Source organism: Podarcis gaigeae (assembly GCF_964106915.1).
Source record: "Podarcis gaigeae genome assembly, chromosome: Z".
Taxonomy (NCBI): domain Eukaryota; kingdom Metazoa; phylum Chordata; class Lepidosauria; order Squamata; family Lacertidae; genus Podarcis; species Podarcis gaigeae.
In genome coordinates, this window is record NC_139691.1 from 40,650,218 (window position 1) to 40,668,847 (window position 18,630).

At 45.1% G+C, this 18,630-nt stretch overlaps 1 protein-coding gene across 4 annotated transcripts in view; it reads right to left on the reverse strand.

The window, feature by feature from the left end:
• Window positions 1-3,474: 3,474 nt before the first annotated feature.
• The window catches only part of LONRF3 (LON peptidase N-terminal domain and ring finger 3), a 46,475-nt gene continuing 31,319 nt past the window's right edge, over window positions 3,475-18,630 (reverse strand). For 3 of the 4 annotated variants that reach the window (XM_083722845.1, XM_083722844.1, XM_083722843.1), the window contains 4 exons: window positions 14,537-14,695; window positions 13,038-13,200; window positions 11,555-11,704; window positions 3,475-10,681 (listed from right to left, as the gene is read on the reverse strand). In XM_083722845.1, the coding sequence (XP_083578971.1) occupies window positions 10,526-10,681; window positions 11,555-11,704; window positions 13,038-13,200; window positions 14,537-14,695 (628 nt within the window). In that variant the 3' untranslated portion in view covers window positions 3,475-10,525. The remainder of the gene's footprint in view (window positions 10,682-11,554; window positions 11,705-13,037; window positions 13,201-14,536; window positions 14,696-18,630) is intronic. The other variant, XR_014560311.1, reaches the window with a different exon arrangement.

An 18,630-nucleotide genomic window follows, 5' to 3' on the forward strand; every position in this document is an offset into this window, starting at 1 on the left:
CCTCTTTTCCAAGCCATACATACCCAGCTCCTTCAACCTTTCCTCATAAGGCTTGGTTTCCTTGGTGGCCCTCATTTGCAAACATTCCAGCTTGTCAATAACCTTCTCATAATGTGGCAGCCAGGTGTGGTCTGACCAAGGCAGAATAGAGTGGTACTATTACTTCCCTTGACCTTAACACTCTACTTCTGTTGATGCAGCCTAGAATAGCATTAGATTTTTTTTGCTGCTGCATCACACTGTTGACTCAGGTTAAGCTTATGGTCTAAGACCCCCTCGATCCTTTTTACATTTCTGCAGAGGGTTCTTCCTGCCTAAGTGTAAAACTTTGCATTTGTCCCTGTTGAAATGAATTTTGTTAGTTTGGGCCCAGTTCTCCAATCTGTGAAGGTCATCTTGAATTCCATTTCTATCTTCTGTGGCATTAGATACCCCTCCCAGTTTGGTGCCATTTGCAACTTTCCTGAGCATCCCCCCAGCTCCCTCATCCAGAACTCTGCAGCACCCCACTTGTCACTTTTCCCCAGGATGACAAGGAACCATTGGTTCGGTCAGTCAGCCAGGTACAAATCCACAGTTACCTTGTCCAGCTCAATTTTACCACCCTCTCTGTAAGACTATAATGGGGGACTTTTGTCAAAAGCCTTAATGAAAACAAATACACTACGTCCACAGTATTCCCCTGATCCACCAAGCTTGTAACTTTGATTAAAAAAAAAAAAGACTTGTGAATTGTAGTGGTGAGAGCATAGTTGGAGAACCTCAGGCCTCTCCCTAGGCCATGTCTCCTCAGGCTGCACCTTTCATTGGTCCCCCTCAAGTGCTTTTACCTGGCTGGAGTGGGTCTGTGCAATGATAATACCTGGCTGGAGAAACATGTCCTTGCGTATATCTGATTTTATATCTGAATGTACACCACCCACTTTTGTCTTGTTCCCACCTACCGATAACCCTAAATACACTGGTTTATGATCTTAAGCCATTTTCTCTCAGACTAAACCTACATCATAGGGTCCCTCTCCGATTGCATGGAGCCCGGAGAGCCCCGTGGTTTTCCACGGATCTGAGGGCAATGAAACAATCGTTGAGACGGCTAGAGCGCCGGTGGCGGATAACTCATTCCGAATCTGACCGAACACAGGTTAGAGCTCAACGTCGAGCCTACCAAGTGGCGATAGCGACGGCGAAGAAGAATTTCTTCACCACCTCTATTGCATCTGCAGAAAACAGCAGCAGGAGACTTTTTCAGGTGGTTCACAATTTAGCGGAACCACCTGCAACATCGGGGCCCAGTACGGGCCACATGTTCTCCTGCAATGATGTTGCTAAGTTTTTTGCAGATAAAATCGCTCAGATTCGGGAAGAAGTAGACTCCACCATGGGAGCAGGGCCGGGGCGGGAGAGTGCTAGAGTTCTGTCTAGTCAAGTTGAGTGGGATCAATTCCAATCTGTTACCTCCGAGGATGTGGACAGGCTGCTTGGACGAGTGAAACCAACCACCTGTCTCCTGGATCCTTGCCCATCCTGGCTTATAAAAGCTAGCCGGGAAGGACTGGGCGATGGGCTTCGTAGGGTGGTGAATGCTTCCCTCCGTGAGGGAGCCTTCCCAGACCCGCTGAAAGAGGCGGTTATTAAACCGCTTCTTAAAAAACCATCTTTAGATGAGGCCACAATGGCCAACTATCGCCCAGTCTCAAATCTTCCATTCTTGGGCAAGGTGACTGAGCGAGCGGTTGCCGAACAACTCCAGGCACGCCTGGAAGAAGCGGACCATTTGGATCCCTTCCAGTCGGGATTCAGGTCTCATCATGGGACTGAAACTGCCTGGTCGCACTGGTTGATGATCTCCGGCGGGCTAGGGACAAAGGTGAGAGCTGTTTCCTAGTTCTGCTGGATCTCTCAGCGGCGTTTGATACCATTGACCATAACATCCTTCTGGACCGTCTTGAGGGGCTGGGAGCTGGGGGCTCTGTCCTACAGTGGTTCCGCTCCTTCCTCCTGGGCCGTGTTCAGAAAGTGGTGGTGGGGGATGAGTGTTCAGACCCCTGGGCTCTCACTTGTGGGGTGCCTAAGGGTTCTGTCCTCTCCCCCATGCTTTTCAACATTTACATGCAGCCGCTGGGAGAGATCATCAGGAGGTTTGGGCTGGGTGTTCATCAGTATGCGGATGATACCCAGCTCTACCTCTCTTTTAAATCAGAACCAGTGAGGGCAGTGAAGGTCCTGTGTGAGTGTCTGGAGGCGGTTGGAGGATGGATGGCGGCTAACAGATTGAGGTTGAATCCTGACAAGACAGTAGTACTGTTTCTGGGGGACAGGAGGCGGGCAGGTGTGGAGGATTCCCTGGTCCTGAATGGGCTAACTGTGCCCCTGAAGGACCAGGTGCGCAGCCTGGGAGTCATTTTGGACTCACAGCTGTCCATGGAGGTACAGGTCAAATCTGTGTCCAGGGCAGCTGTTTACCAGCTCCATCTGGTACGTAGGCTGAGACCCTATCTGTCTGCGGACTGTCTCGCCAGAGTGGTGCATGCTCTGGTTATCTCCCGCTTGGACTACTGCAATGCACTCTACGTGGGGCTACCTTTGAAGGTGACTCAGAAACTACAACTAATCCAGAATGTGGCAGCTAGACTGGTGACTGGGAGCGGCCGCCGAGACCATATAACACCGGTCTTGAAAGACCTACATTGGCTCCCAGTATGTTTCTGAGCACAATTCAAAGTGTTGGTGCTGACCTTTAAAGCCCTCAATGGCCTCAGCCCAGTATATCTGAAGGAGCGTCTCCACCGCCATCATTCTGCCCGGACGCTGAGGTCCAGCACTGAGGGCCTTCTGGCGTTTCCCTCATTGCGAGAAGCAAAGCTACAGGGAACCAGGCAGAGGGCCTTCTCGGTAGTGGCGCCCACCCTGTGGAACGCCCTTCCAGCAGATGTCAAAGCGATAAACAACTACCTGACATTCAGAAGACATCTTAAGGCAGCCCTGTTCAGGGAAGTTTTTAACGTGTGATATTTTACTGTATTTTTGGTTTTTATGGAAGCCGCCCAGAGTGGCTGGGGAGGCCCAGCCAGATGGGCGGGGTATAAATGATAAATTATTATTATTATTATTATTATTATTATTATTATTATTATTATTCTTGAGAGGACAGATTTGAGGTGGGTTAGAGGAATGGGAAGAATCCTATGTGATGACTTGGAGGAAAGGTGAGCTATAAAATAGATGCATACATTAAAAGCTAGACTGTACTATGAGAAGTGTGGGTTTAGCTAGCCCTGAGCTAAACTGTGCTTCACTTTATACCTATCAAAGGGGTGTGTGGTTTTTTCACTCTCCACGTATTGGGTGTCAGATTTCTGTTGCAGAAACAGAATGTGTGACTACGCCCCAGTCAACAAGCTAAGTAATAATGCGCAACCTTCTGTTACAAAACAACACAATGACATCCCATATCAGTTAAGCCACCAACACACGTTAGTCAACAAACAATTTTTTTATTAGCAAATCACAGATCACCAAAGCTTTGATGCAAAATGACATAAGAACACATACAGAATTATTATTTTTTTAAACTAGACTATGAAATACATTTATAACATGACAAATCAGAATGCACTGGGGAAAAAAATTCCTAATCAAACCTAACAGAAAGAGGTAGCTGAACCATGATAAGAATTTATACTTAATTTCACTTCAAGTTCATTGTAGTGCAAACTTTTGCTTGTTTATTAATTCATTCATTTTTAAAGAATGCTGTACAAAGTGATTTAATTTCGCAATTTCACAGGAGGTTGGCTACCTTGGGGCGGCTTAATTTCTGGCATCAGAAACATTTTATTGTTAATGCAGGGCTAAGACAACTGAGACCCTCCAGATGTTGTTGGATTGCAAAGCCCATTGCCCATACTGACTGGGGCTAATGGGAGTTTCATTCCAGCAACATCTGGAAGGCCAGTGGTTCCTCATCCCTGGTTTAATGGGATTGCTGAGGAGCAGCAACTTAACCTATTTGAACTTTGGCCTGTTCTACACATGCAGACTAGCTGAGTTGTTGAGAGTACTGCAATAGTAAAATGGGCACTCCTTCCATCTCTGATATTTAAATGTGACTGCTGCGGCATATATAGCTAGAGCAGTATGAACCACACGAAAGAATGAAGCTTCAGCAGGCTTAAAAATACCAACACCTTAAAATCTGCAGAACAACAATAAATCTTTACAAAAAGCCCTAAAAGGGGCGGTGCAGTGTGTGTGTGTGTGTGTTTTTTTTGTTTGGTTTTTTTTTGTGTGTGTGTGTGTGTGTGTGTGTAAAAGATGTAGGATTAAGCATGTTCAGTGACCAATGCTGAAAAAAATGGAAAGTAGGTAGAAAGGGAAATGGAGTGGACATGGAAATGAACAGGAAATGTTAATGCTGCAACATTTTGTTGCATGCCCCACCTGTACTACTACAAACTACAGGTGAGGTGCCATTTTAAAAAATATACATTTCATTAAACAAACCAACATAACTCATTCCATGTAGAAATCTTATACAGCAGAAACCGGGTTGGGATAAAACTTACTCCCCCAGCCAATAGGCTAGTTTTCTACTTGCAGGGAGTTCCTAAACCAACCAACCAACCCTTAAAGGAGCATTCAGACATGGTGCAGTGCAACTCAGGAACAATCTGCCACCTTGTTCTGCTGTTTGTGTAGACTAGGCCGAAGCCTTGACAGAAAACATTTCAAAGCATAAAACACTGGTTTTGCTACACTACGGCTTTGTAAACCTTTTCGTTGCTCAAAATTTACTCTCAAACGTATTTTCAAAATCTTCTTCAAAAAGTAGTATATGGCTCATGAAGTCTGAGAAGCTCATAAATAGCAACTAACAAAAGTATTCAGGCACTTCAAATCCAGGAGTTAAGTCATTCTTGTCGTATGAAAACTTCAAAGTTTAAAGGAACAACAGACATCGACTTTGCCAATGCCTGTCCAGGTTTTGTGCTCTCTAGGAGACTGTACGTCAAAACATCCTGAAAAACCAAGAGAGAGACTGAGACAGATCAGTCTACTAACTATCACAACTGCATATTATTAGATTTCAGGTTTAAAAAGTCTCTGCTGATTAATTGTATGACTTCTTAAGGCCCACTCAGGAAATCCACTGGCACTACCCAACAGAGGGAATTCAAACAAGAACCCCTCTTCATTATTGCAACAGACCAGTTCACACTGGTGGTGAAGAGGAGTACATTCCATGGCTGCTTGCTCACTGATTAGCCTCTGCCTGAAAAGCACACAGATGTGAGCAAGTGATGAGGAAAGGGAGAAGCAGAAGCAATAGCAACAGGTTGCTATGGTGATGAGGAGGCAGACTCACTCATTGAAGTAGGGAGGCCTTTGACAAGTGCCCCCCCCTTAAAACCCTCCATCGTACTGGCTCTTGTTAGTCTTGTTAGTGGGTATAGGGCTGCAGCCCTAAGCTACACTCTTGTATATACCGGTACTTTCCTGGGAGCCCCATTGAACACACAGCTGGCCCTACGTCTGAATAAACATGAATAGGACTGCACTGCTACGGCTGCAAAACTTTGCACAGGAATAAAAACAACCATTCTAAAAATAAACATATCATCTCTCCCCCCCCAGCCCCCCTCAAAATACATGTGTGGCGGCAGACAGCATCTCAGCAGGGTGAGAGAAAGAGGCACCCACCACATGGGGATTTTGAAGTCTTTGTATATATTAAAAAAATATGATTGCTTTTTTTAAAAAAAAGTTCTTTAAATATCTGCAGCCCACTCCATCAGGGTCATCCTCAAAATCCAGTAAAACCTTTTTCAAAACAGTTTCATTTAACGGATTAATTTAAGTATTGAATCGTTGATATTCTACCAATCTTGCTAAGTACTGCATTGCATGCTTAAGATTTCCCCCCAGATATAGCATCTCCTCTGACTTGGACTATATTGAAAGATGGCCTGAAGGGGGTCTCTACCAATTAGGGCAGAACGGTAGAGGTGCAGAACTGTAAAAAATCATGATCACCATCCTTATGGCGTCATGGGTCCCCTTATTTAGCCATTCTCAATGTCACACAGAGAGAAAGCAACAATTTGGTGTTTCCACCCACAAGAAAAGCTGTTGTACACATTTCTTTTACACACCCTTAATGGACCTGCACCAAATTCTTATGTTACCAATATGGCAACCTTCCTAGTAACCAGTGGTTACCAGTGGTTTAACAAAAAAGATTTGGGCAAGAGCCATCCAGAGAAGATAAATATAACTCTTTGCAGGCCAAATTTTCCATTACTGGTTACATAAATTTATTCAACTCTGCTATATGCAAACTGCCGTTGTCTACCTCCCAGAAAGGTCTTCTACCTGAGAAGGTGAGTATGGGCATACACAACCAAACCACACAACTGCAGTGTTGCTTTGCTCCCTATTTGTGACTGCATATATTTAATGAGTAGCTTCACAGTACAGTTTTGGTCTCGACACATCTTTGGTTTCTTTCAGGCAAATGCGCACACAAAATTCTGGCCACTTTTGAATGAGATCATTTCCGTTACTGTTTTTCTTTTTCTGTTTTACACTATCACTTGGAGTGGGTGGGAGGGAAACCGGCACAAAAATCCACAGGTGGGAGAAAAGTCTCTGAGGACCTAGTGTTATATAATGCCTGGAGTGGCCAGTTACATAGTGCAACAAGTGAGGAAATGCATCAACCAAAAGAAAAGAAAGACAGGTTTGCATAAAGTACAACATGCCGATTTACATACGGATGCACATTTGGAAACAACAACAACAATAATAATAATTCATGAAACTGAACTTGCATCTTCAAATAGGTCTTCAAATGCAGAGAACTGTCCTCCAAAATAGAACACAATGGAGATTCATGTAGAAAGCAGTGAGTCAGATTAGTAGCGTAACCAAATTTGACTTTTTTCATGGGCATTTTCCTCAATTGCTTTCCACAATTGCTGGAGCACAGCCAATGAGGAGGCGGAGGTGGAGATTACATCCTCTGCCCCAGTTCCCAAGTCTGTTGTAAGCTACAGATCTGTAAGTACTTGGGGGAAAGGACTTTTCTAATGGTGGCAGTCCTGCTCTGGAATCGCATCCCCATTTAGGTCCACCATATATCTCTTTAAGTGTCATAGGGTTGCCCCTTCTTCGAGGAGTCATTTATGTAATAATAGTGCATTAGTAGCAGATTTACACTAGGCTGTCCACATGTCAGGCCCTTTTTCCAGCTGGAACTCACTGGAACTCAGTTCTGGTACCTCTCAGGTGGGCGTCATTGCCATAGTAAGAGAATAAGGGAGGCATTCATGGTGAGTTCTGGCACCTCTTTTTCTAGAAAAATAGCACTGTCATATGCTGTTCTGCAACAGTTGTTTTGGGATGCTCCTGCAATATTATTGTTCTATTGCTATTTGGAAGGGTAAAGGTAAAAGGCCGACTCTGGGGTTGCGGCGCTCATTTCACTTTATTGGCCGAGGGAGCTGGCGTACAGCTTCCAGGTCATGTGGCCAGCGTGACTAAGCTGCTTCTGGTGAACCAGAGCAGCGCACGGAAATGCCGTTTACCTTCCCACCCGAGTGGTACCTATTTATCTACTTGCACTTCGTGCTTTCGAACTGCTAGATGGCACAAAGAGTACTGAAAGCGGAATCAAGTAGAATCACCCCGATACCATCAAGAGCACAAATCGTCATGAATGCAGAATAAAAGGAACGTCTGTAGGGATCCATGTTCATTCTGCCAGGCTTTCGGCTATTATGAACTGTTTTTGTTTGCTAAAACCAGCATTTAAGTCTTCTCCTTTGATCACATGTATATGTATATAGAGATCTCATGATACCTTTGTACCATCTTCTTTTCAATCATTGCCTACTTTTGCTATTTTTATTCCATATTTTCGTAAATTGCCTTGAGCACTCCAGTAGAAAATAAACAGATTTTTTTTAAAATAAAATAAATAAATCTGGCAATGCAATCGGTAGGAGTGCAAATATTAAATAAGACATTTCACCTGGTTTTAAGAACAGGTTTTCATCATGAGTCTGGAGGAGGGGAGCAGTGCACGGTGGCAGCAGCATTTCAACCTCCTTCTTTGAAGTTTAAAAAGGGTCAATGTTTCTGCACATTAACATCCATCACAGTAGTTTTCAGCCCCAGAACAACTCAATCTCCCCTCCACCACTCCCCCAAAAATTTATACAACTGCAATGCATTTCCATTTGCAATGCAGACCTCATGTAAGAGCATTTCAGAGAACTGCAGCAAAACCTGTCCAGAAATACGTTAGGAGGCATCCAAACCACCACCAGCCTCACAGTAAAGATAAAAGATACATGCTTTTAAAAAGTGATGTTTGTTATCACATTATCTAAATAAAAACAATGCAGTTTTGCAGCAATTGGGAGCCAGAGGAGGCAGGTGTCAGAAAGGCAACAAAGGAAAGGGAATGTAGGAGGCTGCCTTAGAATAGAGTCAGATCAATGGTCCGGCCAGCTAAGTATCATCTATGCTGACTGGAAGTGACTCTGTGGATTCAGGCAGGGGTCTCTCCCAGTCCTAACTGGAGATGCCAGGGATTGAACTGGTGGCTTTCTGCATACAGGCAGATGTTCTACCACTGAGCAATGACCGTTCTCCAATTTAGGAATATATTCCCAAGGAGAGTAAATTGAGAATTACCAATGGGAGAGTAACACTGATAAAGCCAGTGGGAGCAGTATCTCAGTCTGTTACTCTCCTGTTGGCAATGCACATAATCTTCCTATGTGGAAAGTTCTTTGTGTCCTCCTGTTGCTGCCATCCAACCTGTCCCCAGTATAAAGGCTACCAAAGAAATGCTGTAAAAGAGTCTCTTCAAAGTGGTCTGCAGTTGTTTTGTGAACAGCCACCTAAGAGCTCAGCTTGGCAAAGCTACAACATTCATTTAGATCAGAAAAATAACAGCAATCCCAAAGCAAACTGTCACAGCAAGCTTCTCTAAACAACAATATGAAGGACAATGTGTTATGTACACCTTGTTCCCCTGTCCCTGATCATTGTTCCTTTGACCCTCACTGCTGTCCTTGAACATCCTTTTAACAAATTAAATGTCAAAACAGGATTTGTACAGATATTATCTGATTCCTGGTACCAGGTACAGATAATTCTGTACTCACAGAAAGAATTGTAAGTACTATTTTTGGTGTGCTTTTTTTTTTAAAGAGAGAGAGAGAGAGAGAGAGAGAGAGAAATCCATCGAAGCATACCTTGATACATCTTCAAAAATTACAGGGTTGGATCCAGACTTCAATGGCAACCCAAACCCCACTTTCCTAGATGTAAGTCCTATTGAATCCAATGCATCTTACTTCTAAGTGGACTTGGTTAGGGTGCTGCTGTTAGTCATGCCTTGAACAGACCCACCTAAATTAATCTTAGGTTAGTCATCATGATAATGTCACATTCATGTCAATGGGTCTGCCCTAAGTATGACAAAGTCTGGATCCAACCCATTGTACCAGTGGCATTTAGACCTTCCCCAAAATGTAAAAGCAAACTAGTTATCAAGCATGAGACTGTGTATTATTAACACTCCCACCCCCCATCTTCATGTTCATTATTAAAAACACTATAAGATAGCAAAACAGCCAGACTTCTATGAAGAATACACACAGTCTTAGGCTATGATCCTAAACACACTTTCTAGGGGAGTAAGCTAATCACCACTGAATGTAGCAGGATTTACATTAGAGGATCATGCTGTGAATTTACAACTGAAAACCAAATAAAATTTTTTAGTCCAAAATAATACTAATAATATCCATCTGTTAATATACAGGTTTTTTTTTTAAAAAAAACCAACACACCAAACCAGAACCCTTTGGAATATGCCTTGAAATAAAACAGCACAATGGCTAGTTATTTCAGCTTCACATTAAACCAGAAATATTTCAATGCATCTGTTCCCAGATAAAATAAAATAAAAATTTGGACAAACCTTAAAAAAAATTGTTTATAGCAAAAAAGAAAAAAAAAGGAAAAAAGTTCACATCTGTTTTGTTCACTTTCATTATGCATATATGTAGAAAGATATCTATATATTTATGGAAACATTGGTAATTCTTTTTGAACTGAAGAACCAACTCAACAACATTAAGGCTGCAGCCCTTCAGCGTGGCTACATGGAAGTGAAGACCTGTCACGCTTTTCAGGACTTACTTCTGAGTAGAACGTGCTTGGGATCATGCTGCATTCTCCCCGCACAGTAGCTATAGTTTTTGCTTTGTTGATGTTAGAGCCATTTCTCGCTCCAAAAAAATCATTCTCTGTTAACACATCATTGCAACTAGTTAAAGGGCTCTTCCACCCATGAAGCTTAACCTTGCAGATCTTGCTTCAGCTGGCGAAGAGACAATGAGATGCAATAGCAGGTGAGAAAGTTCAAGAAGTCATCAGCGTAAGCAAACAGCCGAGAGACGCTCAAGTATTCTAACAGGATTCACAGGATCTCTTGCGCCGCTTATCCTCATGGTCCCGGGTTGGCCATAAAGTCAAGAATGCGCTTGATGCCGAGGAGACGCTCTTTCAGGGATGTCATGGCAAGAAATGGGAGCTGGGCTCTGCTCTCAAGAGGAAAGACAGCAAGGATCCACCAGCACCAGGCAGGGCCATTGGGGTTGCCCTGCAAGGAAGAGCAAGCATTATTGTTAACAGCCATGGTTAATAATTGGAGAAAGTGGCAGGATGGAACCCCGTATTCAGGAACCGCCAACCTAATTGTAACATCTTAAATTAAAAGGCAACGTACCGTATTTTTCGCTCTATAGGACACACTTTTCCCCCTCCAAAAATGAAGGGGAAATGTGTGCGCGTCCTATGGAGTGAATGCAGGCTCCTTGGCTTCAGTGATAGTAACGCGAAGTCTACCAAGCGCAGAGGGAGCGCTCCCTCCGCGCTCCGGAGGCTTCGTGTTGCTTTCACTGAAGCCTGGAGAGCAAGAGGGATAGCCGCCTGAAGCCTTTGGAGCGCAGCGTGAGTTCCTGCTGCGCTCCGCAGGCTTCAGGTTCCTTTTGCTGAAGCCGGGAGAGCAAGACTGTCCGTGCAGCCTGTCCGCTGCTCCTTGGGGCTGGGGGGGGGGGGAAATAAGATTTCTTTTTATTGATTTCCCCCTCTAAAAACTAGGTGCTCCTTATGGTCCGGTGCGCCTTATGGAGCGAAAAATATGGTAAATAACAATATGAATAAGCTTAATATAATTAAATAACTGAAACTAGACCCAAGGTAAAATACACACAAAAATGCAAGGATGGCGTGCAAAGCATCACTCTGTTCTGAACAGTGCACTCCAAGGGTGAGGAATAGAGGAAGCTGCCTTATAACAAACCAGATCATTAGTTCATCTAGTTTGGTGCTGTCTACGTGGATTGGCAGCAGCTCTCCAGGTTTCCAAGGTTTTCACACGCCCAGGCCTGCCTGGAGACGCCTGGGATTGAACTGGGCAAATTGAGTGAGCTCAAATTCTTGTCCCTGCCGGAGTGTTACATCCTGTACCTACCTGTGGATCTGAATCCTTGGCAGGCATTGGACCAAAGTGACCGAGGATACGACCCTTGAGCCCTGCACCGAGGGCATCAAACCACTTGTAGGCCTCGTCATATACAGACTCGTGAAGGAGCATCAGCTCAGCACATTCTGCTCCTTGTACCTGGAATCATAGAGTTGTAGAGTTGGAAGGGGGACACAAGGGTCATCTAGCCCAACCCTCTACAATGCAGGAATCTTTTGCCCAACATGGGGCTTGAACCCACAATCCTAAGATTAAATCTCATGCTCTACCAAACTGAGCTATCCCAAGAGGTATCACCAGGGAGCGTCAGGGGGGAAACAGTTTTAGAGGGATTCTAACAAAGAAACCCAGGCACCTGGATTAGTTGTCAAGATTGTAGGCTGGATTTGGGATGCTCAAGTCAAGGCATTCCTCACTGAGGCTGGCCTACCTCACAGGGTTGTTGCAAGAATAAAATAGTATACCACAATCAGCTCTTTGGAGGAAAGGGGGCTATGAAATGATACTGGTAATAAATAATTGATATTAAGCAGCTGCCTTTACTGTACTGTTTTTGGCACCTGCTATAATTTATTATTATTATTATTATTATTATTATTATTATTATTATTATTATTATGCAAGCCTACCCAGACATGTGAATTTGACATGTAGTTTTATTTTATATGTGTTTATCTTTGAACCTGCTGGTTTTATTTTTAAAAAATTTCCCACCCAACTTACATTAACCAGTAATTTTAATGTATATATTTATGTAAACCAGGTAGGTTTTGATGAAGCAGTATATAAATCCTGTTAATTAAATTAAATTAAATTAAATTAAATTAAAGCAGTAAGAAAGCATGGATATTTCAGGAACCCAGAATGCAGTGGTGGCCACGACACTGAATCAGTAGCCGCAGGTCCACTGGCTGAGGGGCTGCTCTGCCCTCTTCATAAAAACTGGCTTTCTGGCTCTGAGCCAGATACTGGGGCCCACTGAACCAGAGAGTGGTAGACAGGAGACCACTGAACATCAGGACTCCACAAATTAGGGTCTGCAGAGTCAAGGCCATGACAGACACCTTCCCTGAGCCTAAGGAACAAAGTAGCCCTGTTACTATCTTGTCGGTCAAATTGTCAAGGGAGGACACAAGACCACATCCCTCCTATGCATCAGAGAATCATAGAGTTGGAAGGGACCCCAAGGGTCATCTAGTCCAACCCCCTGCAGGAATCTCAGCTAAAGCATCCATGACATATGGCCATCCAACCTCTGCTTAAAAACCTCCAAGGAAGGAGAGTCTACCACCTCCTGAGGGAGAACGTTCAGGTCTCCCTGCAAAGAATTCTAGGAACTGTAGTCTGTTAAAGGGGCTGAGAGTCGTTTGGAGACACTACAGAGCTCTAGTTTCCAGAGTGTTTTAACAACAATTCCTATTCCCAGGGAACTCTGGAAGCTGTAGCTCTGGCACATCGAGTCAATGCTCACCTTCTGATCTTCTATGTACTCAATGTCTGCGGTGTTGTATCCATCGCGTTGGCCATGCTTCAACACCTTGAACCTCCTCTTGCCAATACTGTCAACCACAGATCGGCCATCAGCAAAGAACTGAACATTTTTTATCTCCAGCATACAGCCATAATCTGCAAATCTGTTAGCCAGAAAGGACAAGGTAAAGAAACAAGAGTTACTCTTTTCTGGCCGCAGTTTCCACAGGTCAATGGTGAAGACATTCAGCAGTCTACTTCAGACTTGCTCAACTTGGTGTCCTTCCAGACATTTTAGGATTTACCCCCAGCCAGATGGAGCTTGTGGTCCACAGAACCATAGGAAGCTGTCTCATCAGACCATTGATCCATCTCACTCAGTATTGCCTACAGCAGGGGTTGGGAACCTCAGGCCCAAAGGCCAAATGTGGCTCTCCAAACCTCTCTATTTGGCCCTCATGACTCTCTCCATACCACATGCCTCATTGGCCCAGCGTTGCAACCTCATTGAGTGTTGATACCTGTCAGGGCTGGGTACCAGGAGCAGGTCAGTAATAACTCACACAGCATCAGTGTGAGCTATTAAAGGGGGGAAAAACAGCTCAGGAGGCTAGGCCTAGTGAGCACAGCTGGTCCCTATAAGGTACTGAAGGTCCCTGCCTTTCCACAGCTAAGTCTCCTCCCGGGTTCTTCCAAGGAGTCTGAGCCTTCCTCACCTTCTGTATCTCTGCTCTGCCCTCTTCATACCTCTGTGGGTACTGGGCAACCAAGATGGAGGGGAGCTGGTCGCAGCAGGAAAGGGAGATTACTTGGCTTCTTCTCTGCCTCTTGGCCCCCCTCCTCTACAGCCTCCTCTTCTGCCTCAGATTCTGTACCGCTCTCTGCCCCAGCCTCTTCCTGCTCACTAAATCCTGTGGCGGCTTCAGCTTCCAACAACTCATCCCTGCACTCTGCCCCTCTTCTCTCTCTGTCCATTCATCTTTGCCCCACCACCACTCCGCAGGCTCTGAGCCATCTTCCCTTGGGGGTTCCTCAGCTGGTTTCTCCCACCATTCCTCTGTGCCCAACCAGTCCATGACAATGCCTGGCAGAAATGTGCCCTTGAATTTTGATAACGCCTCTTGCTTCCCTGGGTGGAGGAAAGAGTGAGTGTGCGCACAAACTACCCTGTTGTACAAAGGCAAAATGTTCACCTGTTGCTCCACCCACGTTTTCCTCTGGTACTACCCACCACTGGAATTCAGCCCCTGCCGGGAAGAGAATGTGACCCCTAGGCTCAAGCAGCTTATTCCCCTCTGGTCTACGCCAACTGGGAGGCGGTCCCCAGGTATTCAGAGAAGAGCCCCTCTCAGCCCTACCTAGATATGGAGGAAAATTGTGCACTACCACTGGGCAGTGACCCTTCCTCCCCTTCCCCCACGTCCAAAACATCTGGAGGGACTCATGTTGGGCAAAGCTGGTCTAGCAGCACATAACAGCATCATGCTCTCTGTCACTCACCCTTTGACAGGGTCCCCAAGGCACATCCCAAACTGCTTGGTGCCAGTTTCCATACATCTGCGGATCATCAGGCGGTAGCATGGTTCAAAGATGTGCAGCGGGCAAGGGACGGTCGGATAGGCAATCGTGCAGACAAAGATGGGGACATTCTTATTCAAGCTGCAGGACAAACCTTTGGGGTTAAAACTCTGAACATCCCACACTTGCTCACAATGCAAAACACAAGAGAGGCAGGATGTGGAAGAGGGGCAAATATTAAACTGACAGAGAGGGCGACGATCAACTCAGAATATTGTTTGTTTCTTCGTATCGTACTAGAAGAGCAAGCCCGCAGTTCCTGATTTTTTGTATCGTTTTGCTAATCTACTAGATTTTAGCCGTCATCTGCATTCATATGTGGGGTTTACAGTGGTTGCATATGCTTCAGGTTACAGACTCCGCTAACCCAGAAATAGTACTTTGCTTCAGGATGAGAACAGAAATCGTGCTATGGCGGTGCGGCAGCAGCGGGAGGCCCCATTAGCTAAAATGGTGCTTCAGGTTAAGAACAGTTTCAGGTTAAGAACGGACCTCCGGAACGAATTACCGTAAGTACGTAACCAGAGGTACCACTGTATTGTGTTAGTTTTTCCTGGCGCTTCTGTCTCGGTTTCTAACATCCCTTTTATGCTGCAGTATCTGTTGTGTTATGGGACTGTGGCTTTTTGATGAATATACTGCAATGGAACACTAGTTTTTAAATGGTGAGAAAGAAGTGTATGCTGGGATGCCGCTTCATATTTAGTCACACACAACTCCTGCTATTTTCCAAGTTAACAGGGTGGCAAGCTGATTTTCTCTCTCTCTGGAAACAATGAACACGGAATGGGTACTAAACTACCACTAGATTCACAGGTGGTGGTTTTTTTTTGTGTGTTGTGGGAAAGATCATAGCCATATTCAGGCCACACCATGCATTTAAAGCAGTATTATACTACTTTTAACGGTCATAGCTTCCCCCAAAGGAATCTGGGACTTGTAGTTTAAGGGTGCTAAGAGTTGTTAGGTGACCCCTATTCCCCTCACAGAGCTACAGTTTTCAGAGAAACTCTGGTAATTTTAGTTCTGTGAGGAGAATAGGTGGTCTCCTAACAACTCTCAGCACTCTTGGCAAACCACACCTCCAAGGATTCTTCGGGGGAAGCCATGTTTGCTTAAATCCAAGAACAGGGTCCTCTCAGAGAAAAACAGACTTCATTCTTAATGAATCCTTGCTCCTGGCCTGCGAGTGCTCCAATTGGAGAATAGCCTTTACCAAAGGTGTCATGAGCTTTGAAGACACTTGAACTCAGGAGGCAAGAGAGAAATAGGCTAAGAGGAAGACACGCTTGGCAAATCCACGCTATGATCCACTCCCACCAGGAAACCAATATCCCCACAGTGGAAGGACGTGTGGATCCAGAATTGGCCTCCACAGTCACGTACGGATTCACTGTTAAGACTGTGCTCATGGAAGACAATCTTACTCAGCTACGAGTGATAGCCAACACTCCCCAAGGGTGATGGTGGGAAATGTTTTAACACCTCCCAGATTTTTTTTTGGGTGGGGGGAAGCCATGATTGCCTAAAGTAGCACCACAGTGTTTTAAATGTATGGTTTGCATGTGGCCTATCAGGTAAGGAAATGTAAACAAAATGTTCTTCTTTGAAAAATAGGTTTGGAATTGCCCAAGAAAGATGTTACCATATTTTTCGCCCTCTAGGACGCACCGGCCCATAGGATGCACCTAGTTTTCAGTGGGGGGGGGGGAATCAAGGAAAAAAAATATGACCCCCCCCCCGCAATTCTGGGAGCAGTGGACAGGCTGCACACAGCCTGTGCGCTACTCCAAGACCTTCTCCCTGCTTTTGTGGGAGGTGGCGGAATTCCCCCACCTCCCGCAAAAGCCCACAGGAGCCCAGCGTGACTCCTGCGGGCTTTTCGACCAGGAGGGAGAAGGGACTGAAACGGCCAGTCAGTCCCTTCTCCCTCCTCTAGGAAAAGCCTCCAAGAGTGGTGCGCTCTTTAAAAGGTGCACGGCTCCTGCGGGCTTTTCTAGGAGGTGGGGGAATTCCCTCCCCCCCTTGTAGAAAAGCCAGCAGAAGCCGCGGAGCCCCTTTAAAGTGTGCGTGGCTTTTGCCTGCTTTTGCGGGAGGTGGGGGAATTTCCCCATCTCCTGCAAAAGCCCACAGGAGGCTTGGAGAGTAGCGGGAAGGCGTCACGCGCCTTCCTGCTGCCCCCCCATCCTCTGGGGCGGGCAATGGGGGAAGCGCTGCTTTCCCCACCACCAGCCTCAAAGAGCAGACTCTCCTGGCTTCAGCGGAAGCAACGCGAAGCCTCCGGAGTGCAGGCTTCGGAGGCTTCGCATTGCTATCGCTGAAGCCAAGGAGCTTGCATTCGCCCCATAACACACACACACATTTCCCCTTCATTTTTGGAGGGGGGAAAAGTGCGTCTTATAGGGCGAAAAATACGGTAGATTGTTTTTGTATGCCACAACTGCTGCTAGAATTTTGCTGGCTAAAAACTGGAAAATACAAGAAGTGCCAACAGTGGAGGAATGGCAGATGAAGATGATGGACTTTTAGGAGCTAGCCGACCTGACCGGAAGAGTCCGCGACCAGAAGGACGAGGAACGCCAGGAGGAATGGACGAAATTTAAAGACTACTTAGCTAAATATGCTAAGATAACTAAAACAGAAATACTTGCAAGTACCAGACTGGCCTAGGATTTAAATACAGTGGTGCCCCGCAAGACGAATGCCTCGCAAGATGGAAAACTCGCTAGACGAAAGAGTTTTCCGTTTTGGAGGTGCTTCGCAAAACAAATTTCCTATGGGCTTGCTTCGCAAGACGAAAATGTCTTGCGAGTTCCTGCGGGTTTTTCCCCTCCCCCCTTTTTCTAAGCCGCTAAGCCGCTTATCCGCTAAAGCGCTAATCCGCTAATCCGTCAATGGGCTTGCTTCGCAAGACGAAAAAACCGCTAGACGAAGAGACTCGCAGAACGGATTCTTTTCGTCTTGCGAGGCACCACTGTATGTGATGTTATAGAACAATCTGTTTAAAGTTAAAATGAAAAGAAAGAAAGATGTTAATTGACTAAGTAAATTTTATGTGAAAATAGTTTTGGAAAACCGTTACAATGATATGCATAGAAACTCAGACAGGGGGATTTGATGAAGTCACCCAACAATGTTAACGAAAATGGAACTATTACAGTTAGGAACTATGTCTGTCTGTCTGTCTGTCTGTTTCCTTTTTCCTTTTTTATGTTTGTTATAAATATGGAAAATCAATAAAAAAAAATTGGGGGGGGAGGAAATGTAAAGAAAATGGAATAAATGTTGTCTGAATACAGCCATACAGCAAAACCCAACCAGTGCAACCCCAGCTATCTTGATGCAGTCAAAATTAGGGATGGGTAGGTCCAGACTCCTGCACAACCCAACAATTTCCAACAGAGAAGGCTCTTCCCCGCTGCCCAGCTAAAAAGAGTAGGCAAGGCTCCCCCGGGGGGTTGGTGCATCACATACAGTGTAATCAGTGAGTACATCAGCCATATGAAACCCACGCACAGCTGTACACATTGCTGAACCTCTCCAGCAGCGCATGGAGGGTTATTCAAAACTACCCCCCCCCAATCACTTGTCCTTCCCCAAACACCTGTTTATTATCTGTTGGGCACAGAGGATTATCTTTTCAATGTACTGCTGACGAGAGAATCAAGGTCGCAGCTTGTGATCCCTTATCTTGTACCAGGATGGCACATCGTGTTCCTACCCTTTCCGCTCAACTGAACAGAGAAGGGGAGCTTGCAAATGCAGACTTCTGCACAGAGATGTTGCAGGAGATAGGGTACCAAAGCCTGCTTGGTGTGAGAGTTCTGAGCAGTGCTTTTTTCTGTGGGGATGCAAGCGTATGAATACCCCTAAACATTTTGTGAATCTTTGTACTTTTGTCCATTTACTGTATTTATTTTTCCCAATTTGAACTATAAAATGATGATTTTTTGTTTGAGTCAAAATGAGAGTACCTCTAAACATTTTTTAATTAAAAAACCCCACTGGTTCTGAGA